A 26,221-nucleotide genomic window follows, 5' to 3' on the forward strand; every position below is an offset into this window, starting at 1 on the left:
CCGCCTGCCTCTGCCTCCCGAGTGCTGGGATTAAAGGCGTGCGCCACCATCGCCCGGCTGCCTGGTTTCTTTTTATTAGATGCCAGCAACAACTTACTGCTCAGGCTGTGATAGCTAAAAACAATCCTAGAAGTTACCCAGTGTCCCCTGGGGTGAGCATGGAACTGCACCCACTCCCTTCTCCTCTCTCTCTCTCTCCCCCCTCCTCTTCCCCCCCACTTTATCTCCTATCTTTTCCCTTTAAATATTCCTGCCCAGTTCTCAGTTCCCTTCCTGCTGGGTGTCACAGTTCAGGGAGTACCGTTCTCATTGAATGTGCTACCTAACTGAAGGGTGCTAACACTCAGTGTGTAACCCATGGCAACTCACTGTTTTTTCTACCATGTTACATAAAGATGGCCAGAAACTACCTTGAAACCCAAGGGCCCACTGTTTTACTTTTTCCACACGGGCTGACATTAGCTGGTGACTTCCTGTCTCTTCCTATGTGGTATCTATCCTTCAGGACCCTGCTGATGTCACCTCCCTGGGGGTCTCTGTATCCCGTAAGCAAGGTAACCTAATGAGACTGTGTCAGTCACTTTCGTATCCCCAGCAATTACTTGGTGGCGTGGACTTTATAATAAAATATGCTGGCTGGATGGTCTGCTTCCCAGCTGAGCTGAAATAGAAAAGATGGGATGCAAAAGATGAGAACTCCGAAATTATGAGAGAAACTGGGAGCAGCAGTTTGATGCGAGGGACTGCTGTTTTAGAAACCTGTCCCTTCCCTTCCTTCCGCTGCCCAGGGCTGAGGTTCCACGGAAGTGCTGGCTACTCCCCCACAGATACCTTCCAGAGCACACTCAAGCCCCACTTCTCTCTGAGCTGTTCCTTCAGTCTGTCAGGGATAAGTCGGGGGCCTGGGGAGTGGATCTGGCTTTGGAATGGAGAGCTACACAGCCACACCTGCAAGGTGCGTGCACTGCTTCAGTCCGTGTCTGGGCGATCATGAGAGGTCCGGCCTGCTTCTCCACTCTTGTTTGGTATTATGTAACCCTCATCCTAAGAAGCCAAGAGTCAGTCACCTTCCAGTTGTTTAGATGTCTGTCACCTAGAGTAGAGAGTACTGCCTGCTTGCAGAGCAGTGGAGAACAAGGAAGAAGAGGAGCTAGGGCAGGGTCGTGGAGCCCGCGCATGGGTTCTCCAGGACGACTAAGAATTTCTGGAATAGAATGTTGTCTCACACAAGCCAATGGTGCAGAGGTGGGAAAATAGAGGGCTTAGATGTGGGAGAAGAAGGGATTTTCCTCCCTTTTACATTTCAATTTTTGTCTTATTTAGTGGATGCATTAATCAGTTTCAAGTTTCTATGAGCCCTCAAAACGCTTAGGTCTTGCCTGTGCCCTAAGGAGAGAAGGTGGTCACTCAGATTCTAACGGGGGTCCCCCACGGTCTACCGCACGCTCTGGTTCCTTGGTGGCGGTATGGAGGGGCCATCTGCAGGCATCTGTGACACTCTGGACACACCCCATCTAGTCCGGTTGCTTTTGAGAATGACTTTCTTCTTCAGTCAGTCCCCGCAGGAGCTTTTACTGCTGCAGTGTAGTGAGCTGCGTGAAATCACACCTGATGGAGATGTATAATCAACTCCTGAGATGGCTAAGGCCTGACCTATGCCTGATCACGCAATGATCATCAGCTGCTTGCATATGCGTGGGCCTATGGGCAGTGCCCACCTGGCAATCCGGGATTGGCAGCCCATGCCTACTTAAGGGCTGGGAGAGGTTTGCCCGGGGAGAGAGGAAGGAGAGAAAGAGGTTTGTCCAGAGAGAGAGGGAGAGAGAGAGAGGTCAACGGAGAGAGGGGAGGAGAGAGGAAAGGAGAGAGAGAGAGAGAGAGAGAGAGAGAGAGAGAGAGAACCAGATGAATTGCTGTGAATAAAGTCCTGAAAACTGCTGCAAGAAGAGCTCCGGGTGTTGCATTTTTCCTTGCTGGTCGAGGGTGGACGTGACACTGCAGGGCAATTTTAACCCAAGTCTGAAATGGGTCAGACTTTTACTCTGTAAGCTGTGGGGAAGGAAGACAGCATTTAAAGGTAGAATACACGGTTGGGCTTCTTCTCTGGCAGGGCGAGAGCCGATCAGCGGATCACCGAGTCTCGCCAGGTGGTGGAGTTGGCAGTGAAGGAGCACAAGGCCGAGATTCTCGCTCTGCAGCAGGCGCTCAAAGAACAGAAGCTGAAAGCTGAGAGCCTGTCCGACAAGGTTAGCGCCCATCCCGTCCTTCCCTATAGGGAAATGTCTTCCTTTCCTCCTTTAAGGCAGGCTTAACACGAATTCAGATACAGCTGCGGTAAACATATTTCATAAGCATGCCTTTGCTCCAAAAATGCCAGACACGATTCACCTCAGGGCAGTCTTGGTTGGCGATGGCATAGCTGGGTATGCTGGGTCCCAGGTTATCCTGCATGGGTGGTGAGTTTTTGACATCTCCCCATGGACCCCAAAAGTCCAATGCTGGGGACGCAATGCTATTTTATTCCTAAAAGGCTTCAGAAGCCTCCTGTTGCTCTTCCTTGAGCAGAATGTGGCAGCAGTGACTTGTTCTTGAAGTGTGACTGTAGGCACATGTATTTTTTTTCTCTTGCTATAACCAAGTATTTGGGACCAGCTAATTTATAAAGAGTATATTTGGCTAATATTCTACAAGCTAGAAAGTCCAAGATGGTTGTATCTGTTGAGGTCCCTCTTGCTGTGACATATTGATGGCAGATACTGCGTGGTGAGGCAGAGCTCCTCAGGCCAGCTTAAGCGTTTGTGTAGGAAGCCACTAATGCCTCCCTGGGGCCTCGCCTTAAGAGCCTCATGTAATACTGATATCCAAAAGGCCCCGCCTCCAGCTATCATCCGCACCTAAATCAGATGAAGTTTCTAGTATAAGAATTTGGGGGACAATTTGGATCACAGTACATGCACACAAGTCCTCAGTGTGTCACGTCAGGCCTGCTTGCGTTCTGTCCATGCCCTGTGGTCTACCATATACCTGCAGTGACGCGCCAGTGTTTGGTGCTTTTGTCTAATAGACTTGAAGAAATGTAGACTAGACCCTTGATAGCAACAGGAGATAACAGAGAAACTTTTGTTTCCTCTTCACATATGTGCACATAAAATGGCAATTGGGGTTTTATTTCATGTTTATAAAAGTCATTTCTTGGGGCTACTGTGAAAAAATAACAAAATCACAGGAAAAGTGAAAGAAAAACTGGTACCAGTTACCTTGTTTGCTTATCTTATGCATGTAGACATGTGCATACACACATTTTTTATAACTTTAGACTCTTACTATTTATATACTTTAACATCTTTTTTTAAAAAAATCATGTAACTGGAGGCTTTCCCTGGCTTATTAATATTTTTTAAACTTGTAATTCTGAAAAACTAAAATTGCACACAGGCATCTAATTTGAGCATTGCCTCTGTACAGGAAATTTGGTCTTCGTCCAGGTTTTGTTCCCCCCCCCCCATATGAATAATACTGTGATGAACATAGATCTCTATGGACATCTGTGATTAGTTTCTTACTGGAAATTCACAGAAGCCGAAGCCCTGATATCAAGGCTATAACTCTGCACTCAAGGACAGCTCTGACTCGGGGTCTAGCAGGTCAAGATTGGTAAACATTTACTGTCTTGAGAAATGAACCTTTCTGGGTTTAGCTGATTGCTGCTTTTTTAGTCTAGTTGGCTATTTTTGTAGTATTTAATAGTCAACCACTATGTGTCTAGATATCCTGACACCACTTTATCTTATCTGTAACAAGGCCGTTGTCCTTAGTGGGTGTACCTCCTGGTAGCTGACACGCCTTGCAGTAGCCACATTCTCTCTCTGCCTTTCTGGACCAGATGAAGGATACTTGGGAATGCTCGTCCATCTTTTCTCTTTTTTTGGGTTTTTTCGAGACAGGGTTTCTCTGTAGCTTTGGTGCCGGTCCCGGAACAAGCTCTTGTAGACTAGGCTGGTCTCGAACTCCCAGAGATCCACCTGCCTCTGCCTCCCAAGTGCTGGGAATAAAGGCGTGCCCCACCACCACCCAGCTCGTCCATCTTTTCATCCCAACAGCTATCATATATTTGTGAACCCTCAGAATATGATCATTTAATTAAATTTAGGCAAAACATGACCAGTGAGCTGAGCAGCCACTCTCTTAAAACTTGGTGCAGTGACACTTGGCCCACAGAGGGGATGCCTGTCCTCATGTTTGTTGTGTGGACTTGTCTTTTTTTTTTTCCCAAATGAAAACCTGAGACTTTTAGACCGTGCTTATCCTTTACATGTGAAGGTTTGGGAATATCTCACAAAGTCTGCAGCCCTTTAACATTCCCAAATGTGGCATCATGGCCAATTTTTCCAAATGCTCAGCTCAACGACCTGGAGAAGAAGCATGCCATGCTCGAGATGAACGCCCGGAGCTTACAGCAGAAGCTGGAGACGGAACGGGAGCTCAAGCAGAGGCTTCTGGAGGAGGTGAGGGAACCACATGGAAGGACAAGCCAGTGTGCATGTGTGTCTGTGTGACTGTGTCTGTATGTGTGTGTGTGCATGCATGTATGTGACACTGTGTGTGTGAGAGAGTATGTGTGAGTGAGTGTGTCTGTGTGTGTTGCATACATGCGTATGTGTGGGCTTGTGTGCTTGTGTGCTCTGCATGCAGAAGCCAGAGGAGCATGTTGGTGGCTTCGTCAGTTGCTGTGCACCCTGCTACCTTGAGACAGATCCTCTCACGGAAGTGGAAACTCCACAGTCTGACTAGACCAGTGAGCTCAAGAGATCCAGCCCTGGGTTTATTGGCATCCACGGCATGCCCAGCTTTTTAGGCGGGTGGAGGGAATGCCACCTCAGGGCCTCATTCTTGCATAGGAACTGCTTTTACCCACTGAGGCATCGTCTGAGCCCTCAGCTAAGATTTTGAAAGAAGTAAGTTGTTATATTCAGGCGATTGGATCCAAATTAGACATTCAGATTTTTGAACCTAGAATTTCTGAGGTAGAGTCCTAAGGGGACCACATAACACTTCCTATTGCTTAACCCAGTAAAAGAGTTTGTCTTGAAGGCCAGAGTGCCCATTATTTGTATCGAATGGCACTCAGTGGAGTCTGCCGTTCATCCGAGTTAGGATATGCCCAGTAGGGGCTTAGTGAGCACAGGGCTGAGTGAAGACTGAGTTAGATTGCCTGTAAGAGTTAATAGTTGAAGCATATTAAGTTTCATGTTGATAGAACACTCATGCAAATTAGCTTCCTACACAGGGCAAGGATGTGATCAGATTTTTGAGTACCAAATTTCTTGAGGACTTTTGAACATGCACTTAATTCAATTAAGAAAGAATTCTCCTGATTCTGAGACACAGGATGTCAAGCTCAAACTGATCTAAATGCATCCCTTCTGTGATTTCGTGTCTTTTCTTGTCAGAACTCTGAAAATTGCTATTTAAATTGGTAAAGACTTCCCACCCCCAGCCAAAGTCTCAGACAAGGCATCGCCAATGATAATTCTTCCTCACACACCTTGACCCACAAGGGCAAATGCACTTCCTGTTGATACCTGGTGAAAAGCTGGAGAAAGGCACCGCAGCTCAGTTAGCTGGAGTCCCATGATGGTCACGTGGTCAGAGTTCCTGAGGCGCTCTGTTGATGGCTATGAGGTGGCCGTGCTGTTCTGTCCGAGGGGCGTAGTGAAGATGGTGCAGGTCTTACAGCTGCCTACAGTGAGATGTCCCATAAAGTCACACTTTAAAAGGCACAGCTGGGTGCTTGGCAAAGTTCTGGAGGTGGATGGTGGCGCCGTTGTGCAGCAATGCAAATGCCCTCAATGCCACTGAGCTACACTCATGGCTCAGATGGTAGAGTTACGCTGCTCAGACATGAGGATCTGTTTGAGTTCACATTCACAGCTGGTGCAGTGGCACACCTGTAACCCCAGTGATCAAAGGGTCCTGGTGCCCAGTGGCTGTCTAGCGTAGCTGAAACAGTTAACTTCAGGTTCAGGGAGAAGCTCTGTCTCCAGGGCTGAGCTGGGGCTGGTGAGATGACTCACAGAATAAAGGTGCTTGTGCCCAATCCTGGTGCTGTGTTCCATCTCTGCTCACGGCGGAAGGAGGGAACCAACTGCCCTCCTACACGTGATGGGGGTGGGGGTATAGCTAAAATGATCTAGTATGCAAGAAACTGACAGTTTGATCCTTAGCATCATAAATAAAAAGAAAAAATGAAGTGATTAATTTTATGTAGTATGTACAAACATATATGAGTGAAATTCTTCAGATATAATGAAATTCACTGTATAAGTTGACTATTCCTTGCTAAAATACTTGGAAGTAGAAGTCATTTTGATTTTGGATCTTTGAAATATTGGCATGTTCTGGGCGGTAGTGGCGCGCGCCTTTAATCCCAGCATTCGGGAGGCAGAGGCAGGCAGATCTCTGAGTTCGGGGCCAGCCTGGTCTATAAGCGCTAGCTCCAGGACAGGCTCCAAAGCTACAGAGAAACCCTGTCTCAGAAAAAAAAAGAAAAGAAAAGAAATGTTGGCACGTATAAATAATGGAATCTCTTGGGGATAGGACCCAAATATGAACATGCGATTCCCTCCCATCACAGACACTGTGTATACGTGGACTGGTGGTAATGTTAGACTGTGTTCATGTGTGCTACTGGGGCTCCAGTCCAGGGCCTGATGCATTCTGGACAAGCAGCATAGTCCTGACTCCCTCAGAAGTCTTTGTCCAGTATTTTTAATATGCCCACATTTTGACTGTGACCCATCACATGAGATCAGCTGTGGCATTTTCTACTCAAGAAGTTTTGGGTTGGGGAACATTTTGAATCTGGGGTTTTGATGTTGGGAATGTTTGACCTGTAATAGAAACCATCAGCCTACCAGGTGGTCTTTTCTCCGGGATGAATAGGCAATGTTCCTACAATTAGGCACAAGCTGGAAACAGAAACAGGACAGAAATAATTGAGGCTCCCGAGTGTCCTATTTTCCATCTGCGAAGGGCACGCTGGCCCTGACAGCTCTGTGCTCGGTCCAAGGTTACATGGTGAGTCAGTGGCAAAGCCAGGAATAGCATTCTGGGAGCCTGACTCAGCCCCACCTTCTCACTTCTGACTTAGGAGAACATTTTCAGTTTCCCAGTCTGCCCCTCACGGGTAGATGTTCGAGTAGACATCTGGCCAACGCTGATCTGAGTGGGGATTCACACATCATCAAAAACCATTACACAACAAAAAAAGAATTGTTGTTGCTGTCCGGAACATGTTTGTGATCCAGGGTGTGATACACGCTTCTTAAGTGTAGCCCCCACCAAACTGTTGTCTCCACAGGGAAAGAGACAGCAAAGAAACCAACTTGGTCTCCAACTTAAGAATCTTTAGTCTCCAGCCCAAATCCCTCTCGTGACTAACTTCCCCTGACAGATTTTACAATGGCTTTTCTCCCATGTCAGTCCTTTGGGAGTCATAACCAAGATGGATGTCCGTTTGCTCATTGGTTAAGGTTCATGACTTACCCAGGGCGGAGGAAGGTTTGTATGTATCCATGTATTTCTGTCTTTCCCTTGGGCTCAGCGAACCCTGACCGTTACTTGGCTCTTTGATTGATCACGCCATCGACGCTCATTAACCTCTGAAATCACACCTGTTTGCCCACTAACTTTGTTCTTGAACATCGCTGTGGCCCATATTTATTCAGTTGATCTAAAACTGCCATCCTACCCAACTTTTTCTTCTTAGCTTTGACCATCCTTTTTGCTCACCGCAGTCGCTCCTGCTCCAGTTCTGTCAGGAGCTTCTTGTCACTCCCGTAAAGCTGCTGGACAGGTCTAAGCACATCGCCAAGTCCGCCTCCCAGGGGAGCGCTGGCCCACAAACACACCTCCCTCTGCCTCTCTCTGGGCAGCAGACAGATGCCTTGGGTAACGTCCCATAGAGCACAGACATCACTTATCTGGTTATTTCTTGGAGAGCCAGCAGATAGTTGATGTGTTTAGTCTAGAGAAATATTTTTAGCCCAGCTGTCACCAAGTGACCATTGTGCCCATGACATGTTTCCCTGGTTCCCGCTCACTAATTAATGCCCTAAAAATCGTGGAGGAAACTAAGGAAGGAAAACACTTGAGCCTGAAGGGCTGCAACTGCTCCCTGGCAGCGTGTAAACTGCCTTCCTCTGTCGCTGTTGTGGGCTTTGTTTGTTGTTTGACTCTGGTATATTTTTGAAATTCCAGGCTATGCACTTTAGTGTAGTTACTTTTCTCTTTGTTGTGGCAAAACACACGACCTAAGCAGCTCGAGGAAGACAGTATCTGCTTTAGCGCGCCGCTGCGGAGGAACCATCCATCTTTACTGGGGGAGGATTTGGAGGCGTGCACACCATGGCACACCATGGCAGCCAGGAGAATGTAGAGCAGGAGAGAGAGGAGACTTGAGAGCAAGATACAGTCCCGGTGATGTTCTTCTTCCAGGGGGCCACGCCTCCTGCCCTTCTACATCTTCCAGTACCACCACTGTCACATGCGACTCCATCAAAGGGCCCTAAGATCCCATTGCCCTGGGCCTCCCCAGAAACACTCAGCTTTGCTTCACTAATCTCTCCAACAAGTTGACCATTAAGCTTAGCCATCTTGCGTACTAAATGTGACTGGGTAGGTAGACAAGGCAGATGGGAAAGTGTGAAAAACGCTGAATCGGAAGGAGAGAAGAAAGAAGGACAGACAGAGACTACCAGCACCAAGCACTTATTCCCTAATATAAGATATGCAAGCACTGTTCAGTTTGTCACTCAGGGAGTCGGGGTTTTAAACCCACTCAGGAAGAAGCGAGGGCGGGGCAAGGCAATATGAGCAGGATTTAAGCCAGGATCTAGGCGATGGCAGGGTCCAGATTCAACTTACAATGACACGATGCCTCTGGCAGCTGTTGCCATTCAAATGGGAAGTAAAACATTGGCAGAAAGCAGTGAAGTAAGAGGGCCAGCCGGTCTGAGGCCACTGTGGCCCCATTCTGCTGGGGCTGGGGACTGGGGCATCAGCCTGGGACTGTTCGAAAGCTCCCAGGATGATCTTTATTTTGCTTTCTTAGCTTGCTTTCCTTTCTTCTGCAGAGAGTTTAGACCATTAGGAAGAGGTTCTGTGGGCCACCTTGGTTGTGTTTACATGACAACCAGAGATTAGATGAAATGAAACGCATTTTAGGAAGGGGCCGGCTGATTTAGACTGTAAAGATTGGGGAGATTTTTCAATATACAGTAACTCTAGTATGTGAACCTGATTTTTTTTTTCATTGGGTTTTACCAAATCCTATTGTGCAGCTAGGCTCCTCTGTGTCCCCACACTGCAGATGTGTCCTCTAATTGTGGCTGTTTGTGTGCTGGAGGACAGCGCTCCAGTCGGGCTGATGGGATTTGTCTTTGTGCACACCATACAGCCTGTGTAGCTTTCCTGATTATCCACTGAGGTCGTAGACACCCCCAGGTGGGACAGATGAAACTTATTCTCACCGCTTCGCTGTCAGCTCTGTATTTTGCTCTGAGGTACCAAAATGGCTTTCTTGGTAGCACAGGGCGGGCAGGCCTGGACTTCCCGTTACCTTGCAGTGTGAGATTACAGGCATGTGCCTTCAGGAGAACCTTTAAATATTTTTAGCCACGCCCTCCTGACTTGGAAGAGCAAACCACCAGCAATTCTGGAAGGAGGTGAAGGAGGTGGTTTGATAAGGGGACTTCGGTGTCACGCCGGAAGTTGGGGAATGGGAGCCATGGTGGGAAGGAGGCGGTGCTCTGCACATTATCAAGCCTCCTGCCACCCCCTCTCCCTCCCCCTCCCAGCAAGCCAAGCTGCAGCAGCAGATGGACCTGCAGAAGAGCCACATCTTCCGCCTGACGCAAGGGCTGCAGGAGGCGCTGGACAGGGCGGATCTGCTGAAGACAGAAAGAAGTGATCTGGAATATCAACTGGAAAACATTCAGGTGAGGGCCAGCAGGGGGCGCTGCGGACAGCTGTTGCTTCCTCTTCCTCCATCTTCCTTCCTTCCCCTTCTTCCTCCCTTCTCCCCAAACCTCCATTCCCTGTCTCCTCCCCTTCCTTTTTTTCCCTCTCCTTTTTTACCCCCCTCTCTCCTCCTCCGTCCACTTCCCTTCTCCCTTCCCTCCTCCCCTCCCCCACCCCTTTGAGGTTGTCAGTGTACTTCATTTGTATGCTGCCTGTGTTTCTCTAACATTAAATTATGAAATTTTACAAACACTCTTTGAAGTTGAAACATCTCTCCGTAGTATCCTCAATCTGAATCCCATTAATCAACCGTTCGCATTTTTACTCTTCATATTGGTTACTTATTTATTTGGGAGGTCTGGCATGGGATGTGTGTCTGAGGTCAGAACAACCTGTGGAAGTCAATTCTCTCTTTCTTCCATGTGGGTCCAGTCAGATGCAGGGCATCTTTACCCACTGAGCCATCTTGCTGGCTCTGTGTGTTTTTTCTTCTTGCCGTAAGATTGGGGCTAAATATTACCCACCAGTGTTTTCTAAATATTACCCACCAGTGTTTTCTAAATATTACCACCAGTGTTTTTTTGTGTTGTGTTTTCCTGCTTGACTGTTTATGTTCTTAATGTACTGAATTCAAACATACACTTCTGTCCAGCTCTGAGGTCATCTTTGTCTCCATGAATTTCAGGTTCTCTATTCTCATGAAAAGGTGAAAATGGAAGGCACTATTTCTCAACAAACCAAACTCATTGATTTTTTGCAAGCTAAGATGGACCAACCGGCTAAAAAGAAAAAGGTGAGTTAGAGTGATCGACAGTAGGAGCAGGCAGCCCTGCTCCGTCCCCTGTGACTCTGTGGATGCACACCACTGTGACGAATAATTGTGCAAGCAGAAGAAAAACACACCTTTTTGTTTATTCTGGTTTGAGGACTGGGTCTTAATGTAACCGGAGTAGCCTTTGTCTTAGGGAGCTGTTGATCAAGACTAGCAAGTTGCTCTCCTAAGGGAGTGATTTTTTTTTTTTTTTTTGCTCCTGCAGAGAAGTTAGGCCAGAGCATCTGCTGAGAAAACGGCTTCCTCATAGGTCGAATATTAGGTACGAAGGTCATGTGTCTAGGACTCCCATGTGGGTCAGGTCATGTATAAGTGACTCCTGAGAGTTTAGCAGGTGGAATGTCAACCACACGGGTCTCCAGGGCAACTGAGTCCAGGGTTTTTGCTTAGTTTTATTCTTTGATCTTTTTCAAGATGGAATTTAGCCATGAAACTCAGGCTGGACCTAAACTCACAATGGTTTAGTGTTCTGAGTGCTGGGATTTCAGGTGTGCCCTGCCATGCCTGCCTGTCCCATGCTGTTAAATGACTGACTTGGTGCAGGAAGTTGAACCGACCTGGTTAAAACTCGATAGCTGTTGCCTTCACCAGCCCTGCACTCTCCGCTCTGAATTGTAACAAAGGAGAACCTGAATGAGAAGCCAGCCGTGACATTTGATGCTCCACCTCCTTCAGCCGCAGTCTGGTGGGGCTGGAGCATGTGATGAGTCCAGTGTGAAGATTGCTCTTTATAAACAAGCCCAGTCCATGCCTCTCCCCAACAGCTGACGCTCATCTGAGGTTGGCCAAATGTTCTGACTTCCAGAAAGGTCTCTAGGGGCTTGGCAGTTTCCTCCCAAGGGTCTTAGCACACTGTAGTGGCCATGGCAGCAGTTTTAAAGGGAAGGGCTTGATGACTTAGATTAGTCAGAAGAAGGGAATGCAGGGCCAATGCCCTTGATTGGCCTCAGTGTTCCTGGGTCACTGTTACTGCTGAGGGGTGGGCAGAGAGTTCCAAGACTGCCCCTTGCTATGGTGCTGGCATGGGAGGGTTTTCTTGCATACCATGGTACCATATTTGCTATGCTCATGATACTTAATCTTTTTTTTTTTTTTAATTTTAGCCGCGGACTGTTGTCTGGTTGTCATTGATGTAGTTAGGGCGTTTGCATTTGGTTTTCTTTCAGTTCATTTTTTTGTCAGGTGGCGTAATTCTGGTTTTTTTTTCCTCTTTTGTGTACAGTAAATGTTTCTGTTGGTATTTTTCTTTTTTAGTAAGCCCCTTGTTTTGATATCATTTTAGCATTCATTTTCAAATTTTGCTTTCTTTAAAAAAACCAAAGCCCACCCCTTCCCCGTGTCTTGTCACCAAGCACCATGAGACAAGTTCAAAGGCAAGAACAACCTCTGAACCATAGCCACCGCTCCCAGCTCCATCCTCCATCCAACCTGATTGCATTTTTTGAGGGGAAAAGACTCTCGGGAAGTGACTCTCCTGTCTTGGGGATGCTAGAGGAAGCGGTGGAGGCAGCCGAAGCATCTTTAACCCTCTCGGTGAAAATTTCCGCACCCCACTCTTTTGTTTTTTTCAGCGGACTGGAATGGGCTGAGGCTCAGCCTCCCCTTCCCCCTCCCCTTCACTTGCCATTTCCCCCACACACACTTCCAGTGAGTATGTGCCTGGCCTCGGTGGCTTGCTCCTCCTGAGTCAGCTCTCCTTTAGCTTGGGTCCAGTGCCAGTTTCTAGGAGTTAGGAGATATCTCTGTTTCCATTGCTAGGGTTTATTTAGTCGACGGAAAGAGGACCCTGCTTTGCCCACACAGGTTCCTCTGCAGTACAATGAGCTGAAGCTGGCCCTGGAGAAGGAGAAGGCGCGCTGCGCAGAGCTGGAGGAAGCCCTTCAGAAGACGCGCATCGAGCTCCGGTCTGCGCGGGAGGAAGGTAGGAGCTCTGGGACCCCGCCGAAGACCATTCCCCATGAGGCTGGCCAAGACCAGTTCAGCATTTCTGTCTGTGGTCAGTGCGTTTTCACTTCAGACGTGTCCCAAGTCCGTACATTTTGCAGCCTCCTCGGTGTCGCTGAGTTAGCACAACACCTGTCCTTTTGGTTTCTGGTCCTTGAAAGGCAACCACGGGCAGCCTTCTTCGTCTAGTCCATTAGGTGGTCATGTCAACTTTGTCTCCACAGCTGCCCACCGCAAAGCCACAGACCACCCACACCCGTCTACGCCAGCCACTGCGAGACAGCAGATCGCCATGTCTGCCATCGTGCGGTCGCCCGAGCACCAGCCCAGTGCCATGAGCCTGCTCGCCCCGCCATCCAGCCGCCGAAAGGAGTCGTCCACTCCAGAGGGTAGGCTCTTGTCGCCGTCTCTTTTCTACCGTTGTAACAAAACATCGGAAACGGGGTAGGTTATAAAGAAAAGGAGTTTATTTGGCTGAGAAATCCAGGAGTTTGGTGCCAGCGTCTCGCAAGGGAATCTCGCTACACCTCAAGGTGGCAGAGGGAAGCGTGTGGCCAGACAGACCTAACCCAGGAACCCCAAGGCAGGCACGAGAAGTCTGTCCTCAGGACCCCAGTGTAACACTGCTAACAGTCTCCTTCCCCATCCGCTACCCAGAATAGCTACTGTCAGTATTCAGCCCCATACCTGATATGAATATATCTCAAGAACACAAGTCAGCATGGTGGTACACACCTTTAATTCCAGCACCCAGGAGTCCGAGGCAGGCGGATCCCTGTGAGTTTCAGGCTATGACAGCAAACTAAGAAAGCTAACCGTGTTTCTTAGGTCCGTTTAAAAATAAAATCTTATTGACCCTGTCCTGGACATTGCAGGCTGCTGCATTGTTTATTTTGTACATTAGTGCATTAGATCTTCTTCCCTCTGGCAAAGAACTGCAGTGTTCCATGGTGTGCATAGACGAGTCCCCTACTAAAGGAGACCTGCTTTTGTGGCCACATGCCCCTTCTAGGACACCCTGCACCTCCAGGAGTGGCTGACGGGTGAATTCTTAGGAAATGAATCAGTGGGGGAAAGGCTGTGGGCACTTCAAATGTGACCAACTTGTGGCCAGTTGCTATGACCACTACAGGGTAAAGGGTTTTCTCTTTTTGTTTTGTTTGTTTTTTGTTTTGTTTTGCAAGACAGGGTTTCTCTTTGTAACAGCCCTGGCCATCCTGGAACTAGCTCTTGTAGACCAGGCTGGCCTCAAACTCACAGCGATCCGCCTGCCTCTGCCTCTGCCTCCTGAGTGCTGGGATTAAAGGTGTGTGCCACCACTTCCTGGCAGGGTAAAGGGTTTTCTTTGTGGTCTCAAAAGTACTGTGTCGCGCAGAGATGAAAAGGACGAGAAAAATGGTTTGGGGAGCAGAGTGGAGCTATTGTTCAGTATCCTGGCTTCACCTTCAGGCTTTGTAGGCTGAGGATTTTGATGACATTGTCTTGTGGTTGTGGCCGTGCAGACCTGGGTGCCTTCCTGTCGCTGTATGTCTACTAGCAGGTCTCCTGCAAGCGTCCCTCCTGGTGTGTACTGCACCCTCTGGGTAGCACTGTGCATTCCTGTTGTGCCTTGCCACTTCCCGAGAAAGGAGGGGGCCGGTGTGGTAAGGAGATCCCAGCAGAGCCGAGCTCAGGTGTCTTCTGAGCTTTTCTCCATATGGACTATAGCCGTGCCTCTCACCAGGTCACTTACATGGGGGGGGGGTGGAGTGGGGTCAGCCTTGTTAATAGAAATGTAAGACTTAAACCGGGCGGTGGTGGTACACGCCTTTAATCCCAGCACTTGGGAGGCAGAGGCAGGAGGATCTCTGTGAGTTCGAGGCCAGCCTGGTCTACAAAGGGAGTTCCAGGACAGGCTCCAAAGCTATAGAGAAGCCCTGTCTTGAAAAACCAAAAAAAAAAAAAAAAAAAAAAAGAAATGTAAGACTTATTTCTCCAGACATAAAAAGTTCTGAACAAAAGGTCATTCATGAAAAAACTGGGCATAAAAGAATTCTTCACTTAGTTCCTAATAACAAAAAGATCCTGCTGTTCATAACTCTGACTTTTAAACCGAGTTCCATGAAAAGCATTAGATACGTGCTTTCACGACTAAATATTTACAAATAATCCACAAACATTTTTAGGGCTAGGCTAGTGGTGATCACCTTTGCTTCCTGCATTCAGGAGGCAGAGGTAGGCAAATCTCTGTGCCTTTGAGGCCAACCTCGATTACATAATGAGTGAGGTCCAGGCTGGCTGCATAATGAGACCCTGTATCAGACAACAATGATCCCCAGCCAGCCTTCTATCAGGAATATGTTCTTAAATTGAGTAATTATCAGGTCATCGAGGTCTTACTGACTCATGTAAATCTAGATGCATCTGCGATGGCTACGATAATTTTACGATTCATGATTTAACAGCTTAATGAAGATAAAGTCCACATGCTCTAAGAATCACCCACGTGAAATGTATAATCCAGTGGTTTTAGTATACTCCCAGTGCTGTCCGATCATCCGCTCACTAACTTGACGTCCCTGATGACCTCTGATCTCTGTCAGCCGTTATTCCTTATGTCTCCTCCCCCACCTCCACCAGCCACTAATCTCCTTTATTTCTCTGTGGATTTGCTTCTCTGGGTCTTTCAAACGAATGGGATCACACTGCCTGCAGCCCTTTGTGCCTGACTTATTTTCCAGAACACCATGTTTTTTAGCTCCACCCACCTTGTAGCACACATCAGCACCCCAGTTCTTTTCTTGCCGTGGCTAGATACTATCTCATTGTTTGGTTGGCGCATCTCACCCTTTACGCCACTGAGGGCTCTTGACTTAGTTCTGCTTTTTGGCTGCCATAAATTGTGCTGCTGTGTGCAATATGCAATTGGGGGTGTGTGTGTTTTCTGTCCTCTCGGCATACAGCTAAGAGTGGAATTGCTAGATGACGTTTGTAGTGTATTCTGTGGGTAACTTTTTGAGAAAATGTCCAACTGGGTCCCAAAGTAGCTGTCCCATTTTCTGTTCCCACTGGAAAGTGCAAAGGATGCACATTCCGCCACATCCTCCAGACCTGGGTTTCCATTTCTCAAGTTCTAGACTTTTCCACGACCCGGCACCTTGCTATGGTTTTAATTTGCATTTTTCCTAAAGCCTAATGATACCTTGACTCTTTTCAGGTACTTTGAGGCTATTTTTCCTCTTTGGGGAACTATGTGGTCAAAGTACCTGGTTGTAAGAGCTCTAATAGATTCTTATACAAACCCTAACCAGAGACTGTTTCTCCCATCCTTTGGGTTCTCTTTCCACTTTCAATTAAAAATGTTTTCCCTTCAGAATATAATCGGCGTCTTAAGGAACGTATGCACCACAACATTCCTCACCGATTCAACGTGGGACTGAACATGCGAGCCACCAAGTGTGCTGTGTGTCTGGATACTGTGCACTTCGGACGTCAGGCATCCAAATGTCTCGGTAAGCACAGCAGCCATGCGTCTGTGCCGGGCACCTGCGTGTCTCCATCTGTAGAATCTGTCAGGTGGAGGCGATGTTTTAAACTGTCATATAATGCATTCAGAACCAAAGCTTTTCACTTCAGTGGGAGGACACTATTTTTTTTTTTCCCTTGTTAAAGCAATGACTTCAAATGGTGGCTTCAGCTCATGACTTCCAAGCTGATATGTAAAATGCTTCCATCTTTGTTCATCTCTTTTCCCTCTGTGTCGGGCTGGTGTCTCCCCTCCTGGCGTGAACTGAACATGCAAACATGTTTGTATACACAGCTCATGGTGGGCAGCCTAGACCGAGGCCAGGACAGCGGGGTCGAGGGCAGCAGCTGCTTCCCTGGCACCCGGGAAAGCACAGGGATTACTTGTGTGCTCAGCTCCACCTGCAGTCGTTCTGGGGGTGGAGGAGCGCATGGCCCGCGGAGAGCGCCATCAGACTGTCCCTTGTTCTCTTCTAGAATGCCAGCTCATGTGCCATCCCAAGTGCTCCACCTGCTTGCCAGCCACCTGTGGCCTGCCTGCTGAGTACGCCACACACTTCACCGAGGCCTTCTGCCATGACAAAATGAACTCCCCGGGTCTCCAGAGCAAGGAGCCCAGCAGCAGCTTGCACCTGGAGGGGTGGATGAAAGTGCCCAGGTACCATTGTAGGGTGGCCTGGGCTCAGGCAGGTGCTGGCCTGGAGGGCCCACAGCTGCTCCCACTCTCCGTCTCTTCTAGGGAAGTGTCTTTGAGGAAGCCCCTCCACCTTGCTTCCGCTTGCCCATCTTTCTTTTCCCAGGAATAACAAACGAGGACAGCAAGGCTGGGACAGGAAATACATTGTCTTGGAGGGGTCAAAAGTCCTCATCTATGACAATGAAGCCAGAGAAGGTAAATTAATGATTAAGGGGGAAGTCATTGCATGTGGTTAACCCAGGTCTTCCAGTGTTGGCGTGAAGGCTTTGTTTTTAGTTTTTGGTTTTATTTATTTATTGTTATTATTTTTTTTGGACTGCCTCACAAGCCTTCTCTACTTTCCATTTTTCAAATTAAAAGCCAGATGACTTCTCTAAAGGTTATTGGTGCGATACTCAATCTATAGGTCTCCCCCTTGAAGAACCCGCAGGGTGCTGCCCTGAAGATTCCACCTGCTAACACACCAGAGAACTTCCGCCTCAGTCAACTAGCCCATAAATCTGCATCGTCATCACAAAGTTGACTGTGCTCCTCATCTGACACACTTTATTTTTTTTATCTTCCCTCTCTGCCTTGTCTGCACCTCATTCCTTCTTTGTCCTTGTGCAACTCTTTACGTGCTTCTGCTTCTCTTCTGCTCACTCCTGCTCTGCTCTCTTCTCTGCTCTGCCCCCTCTCCTCTCCTCCCCTCGCCTCTCCTCCCCTCTCCTCCCCTCTCCTCCCCTCGACTCTCCTCTCCTCTGCTCTCCTCCCTTCCCATCCCCTCCTTTCTCTTCTCTTGTCTTCCTCTCTCTCTTCTCTCTCTCCTCCTCTCTCTTCTCTCGTTCTTGGTCCTGTTCTTTTGTTTTTCTTTCCACCCTTCTTTGCATCAAGCTGGACAGAGGCCGGTGGAAGAATTTGAGCTGTGCCTTCCTGATGGGGACGTATCTATTCATGGTGCCGTTGGTGCTTCTGAACTTGCAAATACAGCCAAAGCAGGTGAGTGGGTTTGACAAATGGAGAGGGGCAGGATGGAGATGGGGCAGTTTGCTCTGCCAAGACCTCTGTCTAGTCCCCCATCTTAGCAGGAACTCGAGTCCCAGGGCTTGGTGGGATTCAGATGCCATGACATTATCCCTGTTGGAGAAGACAGGGGAGGCATCCACGACCAATCCTGTGCTCTCTGGAATCTTCTAGATGTCCCATACATACTGAAGATGGAGTCTCACCCACATACCACTTGCTGGCCTGGAAGAACCCTGTACTTGCTAGCACCCAGCTTTCCCGACAAGCAGCGCTGGGTCACCGCCTTAGAGTCTGTCGTCGCGGGTGGCAGAGTTTCTAGGGAAAAGGCAGAAGCCGATGCTGTGAGTATGCCCGTGACTGTGGGAGAGTGTGTGGCTGTGGGCACTGACTGGAGTGATGGGGATCCCACTGCCTGACTGGGTTTCCTGACTCCATCTGAGGACCACTGGCTACAGCTAGGGTGGTAACCAGGTTTATTGTGTTGAAGGTGCAGGCTGTAGGCAGCGGTGGGATATTTCTGCATCTCCCTCAGCAGCTCTTCAGGGCAGGGGGGAAGCTGTGGAGTCTGCCTGGAATAGCCTTCCTGTTTACTCAGTGAGGTCCTTGAGTTGCGAGCCAGTGAGCACCTGCACTCCAGGAAGCTAGCTGTTTGTGGCCTCCTCAGCTGCCTCTGCAGCATCCGCTCTCCCACTTACCCTTAAGACACTGGAAGCATCCGTGTGCTCTGATTGGCATCACTCCTCTTGGATGCTTACAGTGCTCGCTGCTCATTGGTGCATCCTCCACCGAGGACCAAACAGCACTCTGCAGACACTTAGCAGTGGGAACGTTCTTCTCCGTGAGCCTCCTGAAGAGGCGTGTTTAGATGAAGTGTGTCTCTTTCCACTCATGAGCCTTTTGCTGAAACATACATTAATATGTGTACAATAGGCCCGTGGCTGTACTTCCTGTGAGCGGCGGCCTGTGTGGGCTGAGGTAATGCGGGCTAGAAGCTTGCCTTGCTGCGGATGCCCCTGCTTGGGTTCTTGTTGCAGCTGAGGTGGGGAAGGGGCCTTCCTTAACAGCTTGGTAACCCTCTAACCCTCCACAGCTTCATCTTATTTCCCATCGCAGAACAGCTTTCTGTGCCTGCATCACCCACTCCTGTGTGTCTGCACAGTGTTGTGACTCTGAAGCTAATTAACAGCTGCCCTGGAAAAACCAACAAAACCATTCTGCCTCTGGGGCTTCAGTCAAAAGATGGGGACAGAGCTCAGGGTTGTGGCTCAGCTGTCGAGTACTTGGTCTGGCACGTGTGAGGCTCTGGTCCAGCGTGTGCTGCTGAGCTTGACTTTAAATTTCCATCTCTGGATAGTTTGGTTGTTCTTACTCCTCTGTCTCCTCTTTTCTATTTTTCCCCTCACATATGGACAGAAATTACTTGGAAACTCTCTGCTGAAGCTGGAAGGTGATGACCGACTTGACATGAACTGCACCCTGCCCTTCAGCGACCAGGTACGTTGCCCAGGCCCTATCCCAGTGACTGGCCATAGTCACACACTGTCAGGATGCATGGGGAGGGGGGTTGGCTTGCTGCTGCTAAGCACAGCGATTATATCTGTGGTCACGTGACTTATACTCTGTCTCTGGACTTCACCCTGGCAGGTGGTGCTGGTGGGCACCGAGGAAGGGCTCTATGCACTAAATGTCTTGAAAAACTCCTTAACTCACATCCCAGGAATTGGAGCAGTCTTCCAAATTTACATCATCAAGGACCTGGAGAAGCTGCTCATGATAGCAGGTGGGTGGCCTGGTCACAGCCTCTCTGACTTGGAGAGCTGCCTTTTAACCTGGAGATATGCAGTGCCCCTCTTCCGTGTGACTCTGTTGATACCAAGCCTCGGCTGATGAGCCCTTTGCCCACATTTGGTTCCCCATCAGTGTCCAGTTTAGCACAGTCTGGCACTCTAAGGGAACGCTGTGCCACTCTGCCCAGTGGAGGATGCTGAATTAGTTTTCATTGCTGTCATGAGGTACCTGAGACCAGGCAACTGATGAAGAAAAGAGGTTTGTTTACCCCCCAGCTCTGGAGGTTCAGAAGTCCAAACGGCATTGTGCCGGTGCAAACTTCTCCTTGGCTGCATCATCTCATCCAGCTAGCGTGGCAGGGGCATGCTGGGAATCAGTAGGCGATCACCATACAGGAGCACTGGGTCGGGTTAGACTTGCTTCTTTACCAGAGCTCTCACGGACTCCGGGGAGCTGCCTTCTGAAACCCAAGACCTCCCTCGGACGCTGGACCTACCTGGTTGATTTTATGTGTGTGTTTGCCCACAGCCCACATGTATGTGTGTGCACCCTGTGAGTGCAGTGCCCATGGTTGAAGTCCAGCTTGGTTGTTCTTTTTTAGATAGGGTCTCAGGAAGCCCAGGCTGACCTTGGACTCCCATCCTCTCTTTCCCAAGCAGAGGAATTCTGGGAATATTTCATTACGCTGGCCCGCAGGCCCTTTGCTGTTGTTGCCTCTCCCCACTGTGGACCATTCCCTCCCGAGAGCTTGCCTCCTGCGCATGATCGTGACGTAGCTACTTATGTTTATGAACGCTCAAGGCCGTCCTCTGGGTTCAGCCAACACATTTCACACCTCTTTCCCTGTCTGCATATGTGTCCATTTTACCATTTGAGCTAATGTAGGAATGTCCCCACTCACTTGTCTGCATGTGAACCTGTGGGCTGGGGCCATTCTGTCACACGTCAGTGCAGCATCTTTTATTTTGTTAACTTCATTACTTGTTGACAGGAGTTTTATTTGTTTGTTTGTTTGTTTATTATTTTAATTTTGACATGGGTAGTGGGGTGTGGTAGTGTACCTCTTTAATCCCAGCTCTTGGGAGGCAAAGGTACCGCAGCCTGATCCAGAGATAGCCAGGATACTCAGAGCAACCTTGCTTTTAAATTTTGTTTCCAAGACAGGGTCACACTGTGTACCTCTGGCTGTCCTGGAACTTACAGGCTGGCCTCGAACTCAGAGATTTGCCTGCCTCTGCCTCCCAAATGCTGGGATTAAAGGCATGCTTTGCCACCACTACCTGGTTTAAACCTTGTCTTTAAAGAAAAAGTTGAGCTAGGTATCTCAGGCTGACCTTGAATTTTTTAGAGTTACCTTGAAATTCCAGTCCTCCTGCCTCCAGCTCCTGAGGGATGGGGCAGCGCCGTGCCCACCACCACCACCACATAGTGATTGGTTCTCGCCACTCCCTTTGTCTCTCACAACATGGACCCCCTCATGGTCCCTAACACATCCTTTCTTCCATGTTCTCGGAGATTGCCCAAAATTCAGCCAACATTCTTCAGTTTCATGCCTGCAAAAATTTCCCTATTCCCCAAGAAGCTGAACCGAGAAAATCAGCTGCTTTCATTTCCGCTCTAAAGCCTGGCTGATGATGAACATGTCGGTGATGAACTGGTCAAGTGTGTTCCTTATCTGAACATCCAGAAATGTTCCTCTGTCTGAATCTTTGGGTGTCACCATGGTGTCACCGATGGAAAAATCCCTACTTACCTCATTTGATTGGTCTCAGACAGAATTCAGGACAACATCCCCTCCCCCACCACACACACTACTGTATAAAGTTGACTTTAGGTTCTAAGAGGGCTATGGCACATAGCAGAATTTTGTATGTAGAGTTGGACCCTATCCCCAAGGTATTTCGTTATATACAGATATTCCAAAGTCAGAAGCCCCTTCTGCCCCACTCATCTTGGATAAAGGGCACTCCCTGGCTTCTCCACAGAGCTCCTATGATTTCTGGTCGTGGGTACTCAAGTTGTCTTCGGTGGCATTTATGGCCTCCTCCTGACCACAGCTCTTGCTTTCTGCAGGGGAAGAGCGGGCCCTCTGTCTGGTAGACGTGAAGAAGGTGAAGCAGTCCTTGGCACAGTCACACCTTCCCGCCCAGCCCGACATCTCCCCCAGTGTGTTTGAAGCCGTCAAAGGCTGCCACTTGTTTGCCGCTGGCAAGGTAAACTCCCCTCAGGGTCTTTGCTGATGGAATGTTCTGGAAACCAACCCTGCTCCTCTTCCTACCAAAATTACTGAGTCAACCTTGAACATTGGTTTTCAGCAGGTGTGCACCAGGAGCGCTTGGCGTCCTTTTGGTAGTGAAATAATTTGGGTGGATGCAAAGTTTGCTCAGGCTTCGAATCTGAAGGAAATGTCTGAGGAGCAGGAAACAAATGGCGGAACTCAGGGTTCTAGAGTACATAACTATACACCGAGCCTCTTGAAAAGGACAATGCAGGGACCAGTGCACTCAGGAGGCAGAGGCAGGCTGGACTCAGAGTTCAAGGCCAGCCTGGTCTACATAGCAAGCTTCAGGCCTGCTAAGGTGTATAGTGAGTCCCTGTCTCAAAATAAAACAAAAACAACTTGGGGATAAAAAAGCAATACAATATGGAACCCATGTCTAAACTGAATGAAAGTGTGCTTATTACTAGAAACGTACAAAATCTGATTTAAGATATTTATTTGGCAGTCCCTCTGTGCCTGCCAGGGATCGGTTCTAGAACTGCCACTTGCAATATAGCAAAATGCAAAAATGTTCCAGTCCTCTCTGCTGTGCACAATGATGGGGTCTCGTACTTTCTTCCCAGCCTCTGTCATCCATAGATGACACTATGCTTTGTCACTATGCTTCCTCACTAGCTTTGGCTGGCCTGGGTCTTGCTATAGAATGGATTCTCTCATTTCGCCTCCATGCGGGGTCCCAGGGATGGAACTCAGGTCACCAGACTTGCGCAGCAAATGCTCTCATCTGCTGGGTCGTCCCGCAGATCCCATAGCTTTCATTTCGATTCTGTTCCTCCCTTTCTTTGGGGGTTGGTGGTGTTGCTTTGAAATCCAATCTCATACTATAGTTCAGGATGGCCTCAAACTCATGGCAATACTCCTGCCCTAACCTTTGAAATGCCAACGATGTGGGCATGTGTGGCCATGCTCAGCAATTTTATTTATCTTTGAAGAGGTACAACTTTGGGCTGACAAAGGCGGCTCAGCTACACAAGCCTGACAATCCAATATTGATCCCTGGAACCCATGTGAAAAGCTGGATGGCGGATTCCCTAGAGCTGGGGAGAGTCCTCTCCTTGAGTTAGCCTTCCCCAGTTACAAACTCTAGCACTTCCCAAGACACACCCCACCCCACCATGCTGGGACCTTGAACAGTTAGGGCAGATTAGACACAAATGGCCAGGAGTGGTGGAGTCCCACACCAGGGTTCCGTGACTCTCCTCGTCCCCTCGCCTGCAGGTTAGTGTCTGCAAGCAGGCACAGCTGATTTAATGAACTTTGTGGCTCTTTTGCTCAGAGTGCAGAGTGGGAAAGTTGTCCTCTGACCTGCGTCCATACAGCCTGGCATGCGCATAGACGTGTATTGTACATGTGTGTACATATTTGCACACACACTATGGGTGCACATGCACACTTACACTTTAGCAGCAGTTTTATGGAGATGAAATTTCATTTAACATTTTTTTATTTTATATCATGTATGTGAGTATTTTACTGGCATGAATGTCTGTGCACCACATGCCTGGTACCCATGAAGGCCAGATGAACCCTGCAACTGGAGGATGGCCAGTTGTGAACTCCCATGAGGCTGTGGGGAACTGCATCCCGGTCCTCTGCAGGAGCAGCCCGCACCTTCGCAGCAACATCAGCTTCCAGCATCACCTTTAGACTTTGTCACGGCATATTTTTTTTATTTATCATTATCTTTTGCCTTTGTCCGTTTTCTTCTTTCATTTAATTTCCCCTGACTTTTTCCTATTATTATTCCAGGTTCTTAGTTCGCTGGATTTCATAGCATTTCCTAATACCAGCTCTTCAGACTGCTGTTTTAGCTGTACCTTGTAACTTTGATGTGGGCATTTATTTTTGATTACATTCCCATATATTTTAAATATTGTTCCTATGAACAATGAGTTACTTAGAAATGTACATGTTAATTTCCAAAAATACCTTTTAAAAACTATAAATCACTTTTATTTTATTGTTCAAAATATTAAAACCCATTTGAAATGTGCATATAGATTTTAAAGCCTCATAATGCACTGTATACAGCCTCCCAGAACAGCAGTATGAATAATTTACATTTTCCCTCTCTGTTCCTTCAACTACAGACCGTCAGTTGTGTGTGCAATGGATGTCTTTTCACTCTTGGTGAAAGACAAAAGCCTGAGCGTAAGAGGTAGAAACATCTTGATATAGAAGGCCGTACTACAGACCCTACCGAAATCTTGTCCCTCTAGATGCAAAGTGTATTCCTTATTTGCTTGTGTCTGTGACCAAATCCCCAACCAAGAGACTTACAGACGACGGATTTCCCATGGTAGTCAGTCCCTCACGGCAGGGGAGGCGTGGCAGCCAGAACTCACACTAGTGTGGATCAGAAGGCCTGAGATGCTGGCATCCTTCAGGCTTCCTCCTTCCTGCCCTTCCTGTAATGGTTATTGTTGGTAGCTAACTTGACGTAGGAACAAAGCACACATGCATTCTGAGTGCTAGCGTGCATGCGTTCTAGCGCATGCACCTGTCTCTCGCTCCTTCCCCCTCTTCAGCTAGCCACAGGTTGCCCCAGGGCGAGCCCTGTTTCCCTTGCCTTGTTATTTATGTCAGAGGATTTTGTCACAGGGACAGAAAAGAAGCTGTGCCTCTGCTAACCCGCCTGGGAAAGGCTCTGCTAACCCTGCCCGAGGTGCACGTCCTCTGTGATTCCAAATCAAGTTGACAGTGGAGATGAACCACGTGACAAAGCTGTTTACAACCTACTCCCTACCTTCCTCCCGTCACCCTGTCCTCTCCCATTCAGGGCAATGTCAAAAAGTCCGTCTCCACCCAAAGGCACAGTCACGTGGCCGCTAGACCATCTCTGGATCCCAGCTAAGGCAGTGTGTCTCAGGCAGGGGTGATTCAGTCCTCAGGGGACATTTGTAATGTCTGTAGACAGTTTTGATTGTTACAACTAGAGGGTGCTATAGACATCTGATGACCAAGGCCATGATACCCCCATTACGCCAGTGTACAGACCATCCTACGCCTCCATCACAGGATGATCTGGTCTGAAACATCCCCAGTGCTGAGACCAAGACTCTGCTCCAATCGCACTCCTTCTCCAGGTTTATGCTGAGCTCTGATTCATCCGATTCATGCTGGTGACGCGTTCTCTTTCTTGTGCCCCCCCCCCACCCCCCATGGCCTTCTAGATCGAGAATAGCCTCTGCATCTGTGCCGCCATGCCGAGCAAAGTCGTTATCCTCCGCTACAATGACAGCCTCAGCAAGTACTGCATCCGGAAGGCAAGCTAACGGCCCAGCCTCCCCACCCCCAGGGCCTGCACACGGGCCCCAGCCAGGGTGTGCACACAGCGGGCTGTGTTGACTCTCCGCTGCCCAGAGCATGGCCCTGTCCTTCCTGGAAGAGCCAGAGCCTGTGGTAACCAGGAGAGTGACCCTCTCGCTTTCCTTCTCCTGTTGAGGATCTGGAGGTGGATGGAGGAGGCGTCTTTTTTGAGCTGACAGAAGCAGCTTTGTCTTGGTTAGCAGTCCCCAGCAGCGTCCACCTCATCTCCCTCAGTGTTCAGAGGTCTCTGGGGATAAGGGACAGCCATCGCTGGCTCTCTCTACAGTGGAGGAGAAGCATTCTGACCTTTAAGTTAACCTCACATCTGGAGAAGGTGTTTCCTGGCCCCAGACTAAGTGTGCTGTGGCTCATGCCTGGTCACATCACGATAATACTCGGAGCATAAAAAGATATGAGTTATGTGTGTAGGTGGTTGTTAGTGAAACGGGCTCACGGTAGGCTTGTCAGCCAGTGTTTGCTGACCGCCTGTGTAGCCTGTGCATTGGGGATGGAGCTGGCTACCTCAGTGTTTTCTGATTGGTAAGTGAGAAATTAAGACTGGGAAAGAGGAAACCTTTGGTTTTCCTACCCTCTCCTGGTAGGGGCCTGCGTCTGTTTCCTTGGCAGGGAGCCGATGGATACGCTTTCCATGACGGTGATGATTAAAGTTTGAACTGCTGGCTTCAGGCAAACTTGATTCTGGGCCATCGCTTTAAGAAAGCATGCCGGTTACATTTTGTTTTGTCTTAATGATATTTGGATTGGCCTAGAAATGACTACAAATAATGAGTCAATTAAGACGGGAATTTAGGGATACTCTATGGATAATACAGACTCAAAT

The 26,221-nt window shown here is 48.6% G+C and overlaps 1 protein-coding gene across 5 annotated transcripts in view; it reads left to right on the forward strand.

Annotated features, from left to right (window-relative positions):
- The window catches only part of Cit (citron rho-interacting serine/threonine kinase), a 167,977-nt gene that overhangs the window by 128,845 nt on the left and 12,911 nt on the right, over positions 1-26,221 (forward strand). For 4 of the 5 annotated variants that reach the window (XM_026784008.1, XM_026784016.1, XM_026784019.1 and 1 more), the window contains 15 exons: positions 2,111-2,246; positions 4,401-4,505; positions 9,858-9,998; positions 10,706-10,813; positions 12,611-12,773; positions 13,021-13,185; positions 16,150-16,287; positions 16,778-16,958; positions 17,101-17,192; positions 17,871-17,975; positions 18,174-18,343; positions 19,416-19,496; positions 19,647-19,782; positions 21,864-22,003; positions 25,245-25,337. In XM_026784008.1, coding sequence (XP_026639809.1) covers positions 2,111-2,246; positions 4,401-4,505; positions 9,858-9,998; positions 10,706-10,813; positions 12,611-12,773; positions 13,021-13,185; positions 16,150-16,287; positions 16,778-16,958; positions 17,101-17,192; positions 17,871-17,975; positions 18,174-18,343; positions 19,416-19,496; positions 19,647-19,782; positions 21,864-22,003; positions 25,245-25,337 — 1,954 coding nt within the window. The remainder of the gene's footprint in view (positions 1-2,110; positions 2,247-4,400; positions 4,506-9,857; positions 9,999-10,705; positions 10,814-12,610; positions 12,774-13,020; positions 13,186-16,149; positions 16,288-16,777; positions 16,959-17,100; positions 17,193-17,870; positions 17,976-18,173; positions 18,344-19,415; positions 19,497-19,646; positions 19,783-21,863; positions 22,004-25,244; positions 25,338-26,221) is intronic. The other variant, XM_026784014.1, reaches the window with a different exon arrangement.

This window comes from Microtus ochrogaster, chromosome 2, assembly GCF_000317375.1.
Source record: "Microtus ochrogaster isolate Prairie Vole_2 chromosome 2, MicOch1.0, whole genome shotgun sequence".
NCBI lineage: Eukaryota > Metazoa > Chordata > Mammalia > Rodentia > Cricetidae > Microtus > Microtus ochrogaster.